The 6,240-nt window shown below is 38.2% G+C and overlaps 1 protein-coding gene across 4 annotated transcripts in view; it reads left to right on the top strand.

Annotated features, from left to right (window-relative positions):
• brwd1 (bromodomain and WD repeat domain containing 1) overlaps positions 1–6,240 on the top strand; it is a 40,560-nt gene that overhangs the window by 1,946 nt on the left and 32,374 nt on the right. For 3 of the 4 annotated variants that reach the window (XM_016541953.1, XM_016541955.1, XM_016541954.1), the window contains 4 exons: positions 2,206–2,356; positions 2,458–2,553; positions 4,381–4,541; positions 4,631–4,852. In XM_016541953.1, coding sequence (XP_016397439.1) covers positions 2,206–2,356; positions 2,458–2,553; positions 4,381–4,541; positions 4,631–4,852 — 630 coding nt within the window. The remainder of the gene's footprint in view (positions 1–2,205; positions 2,357–2,457; positions 2,554–4,380; positions 4,542–4,630; positions 4,853–6,240) is intronic. The other variant, XM_016541952.1, reaches the window with a different exon arrangement.

Below are 6,240 nucleotides of genomic sequence, written 5' to 3'. Positions count from 1 at the left end.
CTAGTAAAGTTTTGATGGATGAAGACTGCAATCAAGGTAAAGACGATTGCGGTGGCGTACAGGAGTCGTGCAGTAAGCACGCGTGAGTCCGTTAATAATAATGCGCGTATGAGCGCTCTTGACAGTAGAGGCGGCGCAACTATAACGACATGTGAATAATCCCACCCATTCTAAAGCGATACTAAACTGCAGTGGAAACGCAAACCGAGCCGAACCGAGCCGTGCCGTACCGTACTGAGCCGTACCGAGCCGAGTCGTACCACGCAGTGGAAAAGCGCCATTAGATTCATTCGCGCTGGAGCCGTGCTGACTCACAACCCACTCAAGCTAGATAATTCCGCACACAGCTGCAATTCCAGGTTTTCAAACAGAGATGGCGACAAAGAGGCAAAACTTACAGACTGCAGCTTTAAAAATAGGGTGTGAATCTTCATTGATTCAATTCAATTGCGATTATCATGTCAACGATTCGATTAAACTCAATATCACGATGTGTCACACTCAAATTTCAATATTACTGCACTTGGCTACATTTTCATATACATTTGATATAATTTTTTTAAAAATTAAATTATATAAGCAGGCTACTTTTTAAAATGATTACTTATTTTAAAAAAAGTGTTCTTTAAGTAGGCTATCCGAAAGTTTACAGACAATCATAGTTATGGGTTTTTCTTTTTTCCTCAGCATTATTGCTGTTTGATTATTACTGATGAGATCACAGACAGTGGCAGCTTTAACAGGCTGCATTCACACCGATTCACACTAATGCACATTTCTATTTCGATATATCAGATATTTTGTCCTGTTCTGAAAACATAACTGGCTGTGTTTACATCAATTTCGTATAAAAGTATTTGGAGATGCAAGTGCATTTAACCGCAGCCGCGATCGAGCTTCAGGACAACAAACACAAAGCACACATGAAAGTCTGTCAGTACGTGAGTTTCGTGCATCTTATAGGTACTGCATTCCAAACGGCATAAATGAAAGCATATCTAACGTGAAATACTGAAATAACTGAGGGTGTAAGCACACACTGTCAAGCAATGCACACGTGTCTCACAGCGCATATTCTGTGCAATGACGCCCGCCGCGATTGTCTCTAGCGCGCACACGTGCCATATGCGGGGAAAAACCTTGCTCAGAATAGATTCAGAATCGTTGAAGAGAGAATCGCGATGCATCGGAGAATCAATTTTTTTTCTCCCACCCCTAAAATATATATACAGTATCTCACAGAAGTGAGTACACCCCTCAGGTCTCATCAGACCACAGGACATGGTTCCAGTAATCCATGTCCTTAGTCTGCTTGTCTTCAGCAAACTGTTTGCGGGCTTTCTTGTGCATCATCTTTAGAAGAGGCTTCCTTCTGGGACGACAGCCATGCAGACCAATTTGATGCAGTGTGCGGCGTATGGTCTGAGCACTGACAGGCTGACCCCCCACCCCTTCAACCTCTGCAGCAATGCTGGCAGCACTCATATGTCTATTTCCCAAACACAACCTCTGGATATGATGCTGAGCACGTGCACTCAACTTCTTTGGTCGACCATGGCGAGGCCTTTTCTGAGTGGAACCTGTCCTGTTAAACCGCTGTATGGTCTTGGCCACCGTGCTGCAGCTCAGTTTCAGGGTCTTGGCAATCTTCTTATAGCCTACGCCATCTTTATGTAGAGCAACAATTCTTTTTTTCAGATCCTCAGAGAGTTCTTTGCCATGAGGTGCCATGTTGAACTTCCAGTGACCAGTATGAGAGATTGAGAGCAATAACACCAAATTTAACACACCTGCTCGCCATTCACACCTGAGACCTTGTAACACTAATGAGTCACATGACACAGGGGAGAGAAAATGGCTAATTGGGCCCAATTTGGACATTTTCACTTAGGGGTGTACTCACTTTTGTGGCCAGCGGTTTAGACATTAATGGCTGTGTGTTGAGTTATTTTGAGGGGACAGCAAATTTACACTGTTATGCTGGCTGTACACTCACTACTTTACATTGTAGCAAAGTGTCATTTCTTCAGTGTTGTCACATGAAAAGATATAATAAAATATTTACAAAAATGTGAGGGGTGTACTCACTTCTGTGAGATACTGTATATACACACACACACACACATTTATTCATTTATTTCTTTATTTTTTAATTTTGGTAATTCATTACATAACGAAAGTAAAGGATCCTTTATTCTTTGTTAGGTCGCTGCCAACAGACATATTGCACCAGACCACCTGTTGCAAATATGCAAGCAGATTGGTCCGATTCTGGACCGAGAGGTTCCGTCTGGTGTGCCAGGAGTCCACTCTCTACTCGGGGCCGGGAAACACTCTTTACTGCGAACGTCAAAAGGTGAGATAAGGCTGGAGCTTTCAACCCCTTCTGCCTTGGTGTGTTTGTCAGCTATCCAAGTGTAAATGTCACTACTGTCTGCCTTCTCTCAACATCTCTAGACTGCGGCAATAGCAGATGTAAAGCCTCCACGTTTGCGGCCCTTCATAGAGGGAGACCACCTGAGAGGCCTTTAAGCTGCAGGGATGCCAATATTGGTGAGTACCTTCAGTTTGCTGTGTCAGGGCTCAACGATGAGGATTTTTAATGGGTTTTTTTGGCTACGTTCTTACTGGCTAGGAAAAAAAATGCAAAGATCGCTGTATTCCTTTTCTTTTTGTTAAGTTGGCATGAAACGGTAGTTCTGATCTTCTTTTCTTCCCTATTGTGACGCATATTCAAGTGAAACATTTTCTCGAATGACAGACTTTTTTTTCCATCAGGTATTGATCGGATCGTTGTTTGCTAATTGCTATGATCTCATTTGAGTTACAGGATGCTGGAAGAGAGGAATTATTGTTAGGATGTTGATTATTTGTAGCATTTTTTTTTCTTAGCAATTGTTTTGATTAAAGAGCACTATATGCAGAATGGCAAATATATGCACAGATAAATAATTGTTGCATCTTAACAAATAACTTGCTTTAAAAGATGAAAATAAGTGAAAAGTTGAAAATAATGTTTATGATGGTCTATGATATGCAGCAAATCTTGAATTATAGTGCTATAATGTAACTACATAGAGGACACATTAGACATGAACCAATTATCTACTTGGCTCACCTTCTGTGTATAAAGACAGCACATGGAGATCCAAAGTACTTGAAATCAAATGATCAAATTAGGGCTCTGAATCATTTACATTTTTTACTAAATCAATTGTTTTTCAGTTAATCACAATTAATTGCATCTGAAATTAAAATTGTAATCATTTTTACTTTTAATATAAAAGTTGTTAGAGCCATTTTGAAATTTGACGATTTTTAACATTTAATAGTCTGATCATTTACAGTTCAAACTAATGCTGGGCGGTATACCGGTTCATACCGAATACCGGTGTTTATTTTTGTTATGATATGAATTTTTAAAATACCGCAATACCGGTGTATGTAGTATATTATTTTTTCACATTTGCCAATTATGGTCATTTTCTCCCCTTTTCCAATCTTCTTGGACCCCAATTATTGCTGTTTGTGGCCATATTTAAAAATGTAATTATTTAATGAACATTATGGGCGTTCAATCTTATCAAATTACAGTACCATTGACGTTAGTGCTGGGCGGTATGACCAAAAATTTATATTACGGTATTTTTCAAAATTATACCGGTTTCACGGTACATGACGGTATTATTTTTTTTCATGCATGACCATGTGTTAACCATATTTTGAGAGAGGAAATACTGCAGTATATTGACTTGCCCTATTTTACTGTCATGATGAGTGAATATTGTCAAAAAATACCACCCTAAATAGTGACTAAACACGACCCCTTTTAATGCTTGTTAACCAGGAGTCACTCTCATTTATAATCGCGGCATCGTCTGATAAAATCAACATGCATCTACACATCTAGAGCGGCTATGCGGTTGTTTTGGCTATGTTGATTTTATCAGACGATGCCGTGATTAGAAATGAGTGACTCCTGGTTAACATGTATTAAAAGGGGTCATGTTTAGTCACTATTTAGTGTGGTATTTTTTGACAATATTCACTCATCATGACAGTAAAATAGGGCATTCTGAGTCAATATACTGCAGTATTTCCTCTCTCAATCAGTAGAAAATTTGTAATATTAATATTTTTAAGTGAGGATCAGATGTCAAAAGGACTGGCAAGGAATTGGGTTTGGAAGGATGATGCTTTAATTGCATCCATGACATTACATGCTGATGTAAGATGATGAACTTTCCACAGCATGACTTTCCTCTCACTCTGGCTCCTAGCCATCCCTGATCCCTGTTGAATGTATTTAGACTTCTGGCCTGGCAAACAGAGAAATGAAATGTTGAGTGATTTGAGTGGATTTCCTCTCTGTGGTTGTAGCGGAGGTGTGCCGAGGCAGAGAGCTCACAGGAGCTCAGCGCTTCAGCTCTATCAACCCTGTCAGCAATTATCAGCACATGAAGATGCACAGGAGGATCCTGGGACATCTCTCTGCCGTGTACTGTATAGCCTTTGATCGAACAGGTTCCAGGATTTTTACGGTGAGCATCAGTATTCTTTTGCAGTGCCCTCAGACTCGGCTCTTGGTCTGCTGTAGAACCCTTGACCCTGTTCATTTCCTGACCCTCAGGGTTCCGACGATGCCTTGGTGAAGATCTGGTCCTCTTTTGACGGAAGGCTTCACTCTACTCTCAGAGGACATTATGCTGAGATATCAGATCTAGCAGTTAACTTTGAGAATACCCTTATTGCGGCCGGGAGCTGCGACAAAACCATTAGAGTCTGGTGCCTTCGTACTTGTGCCCCAGTGGCGGTCCTGCAGGGCCACAGTGGATCTATTACCTCTTTACAGGTAAGAGTGCTGTATGACTTTAGTGTCCTTTTCGTGTTTTTATTAACGCTAAATCAATGTAGGAGCTTGGCAAGTGAATTTACCAGCATTGTAAATCTTACTGACCATGAAATAGTTTTTGTAATTAATTTTTATAAAAATATTTTTTTATTAAAATAGTTTTTGACAAATAAACATAAGACATGCGTAATGTTACAATATTTATCTTCTGGAAAAAAAAATCACTGTTTCCACAAAAATATCAAGCAGCAAAAACTGTTTTTAACATTAGATATATTAAAGGGTTGGTTCACCCAAAAATGAAAATTCTGTCATTAATTACTCGCCCTCATGTCGTTCTAAACCCGTAAGACCTCCGTTCATCTTTGGAACACAAATTAAGATATTTTTGATTAATTCTGACAGCTCTCTGACCCTCCCATAGACCGCAATGATCCAGGTCCAGAAATGTAGCAAGGAGATCGTTAAAATAATCCATGTGACAGCAGGGGTTCAACCGTAATTTTACGAAGCTACGAGAATACTTTTTGTGCGCAAAAGAAAAAAATAGTGCTGTCAAATGATTAATCGAGATTAATCGCATCCGAAATAAAAGTTTTTGTGTAAATAATATATGTGTGTGTACTGTGTATATTTATTATGTATATATAAATAAATACAAGTGCATGTATATATTTAAGTAAAATATGTTATGCTTATATATTAAATATATTTATGTATAATATAAATTATATGAACATGTAAATACATGTTTAAATTTTCTAAATATATACTGTATGTGTGTGTCTTTAAATATACATAATAAATAAACACAGTACACACACATATATTATGTACAAAAAAACTTTTATTTTGGATGCGATTAATCGTTGCCCAGCACAACAACAACAAAAAAACGACTTTATTCAACAATTCGTCGTCTCCGCGTCACCCTGGCGCCATTTTGGACAGAACAGACAGAACAGGACAGACATTTGGACACAGAACAGCATACACTGTTTACATTCAGTGTAGGGATGTAACGATTCACTCAACTCACGATTCGATTCTATTCACGATTTTGATTTCACGATTCGATTCACGATTATTTATTTATTTTAACAAAATGAGATTTAAGACAAATTATAAATTAAATGTGTCCTTTTATTATTGCTTGGACAAAATGCTGCACATTTCTTTGTGAAATTGAAATATAACACTATAATAATATACTAATATAGCACTTGCATATTACTGCTCTTTTGTTGGTTTTGATTGCTTCTATTGTCCTCATTTGTAAGTCGCTTTGGATAAAAGCGTCTGTTAAATGACAAAATTTAAATATAATGTAAATGTAAATAACAAAACTAAATTGAAATTTTAAAACAAGCCCCAAATCAAATAAATAA

Source organism: Sinocyclocheilus rhinocerous, unplaced genomic scaffold (assembly GCF_001515625.1).
Source record: "Sinocyclocheilus rhinocerous isolate Xijiao unplaced genomic scaffold, SAMN03320098_v1.1 scaffold1270, whole genome shotgun sequence".
Taxonomy (NCBI): Eukaryota; Metazoa; Chordata; class Actinopteri; order Cypriniformes; family Cyprinidae; genus Sinocyclocheilus; species Sinocyclocheilus rhinocerous.
Note: the sequence above shows the minus strand (reverse complement) of the source record. Positions and strands in the feature narration are given on the sequence as shown.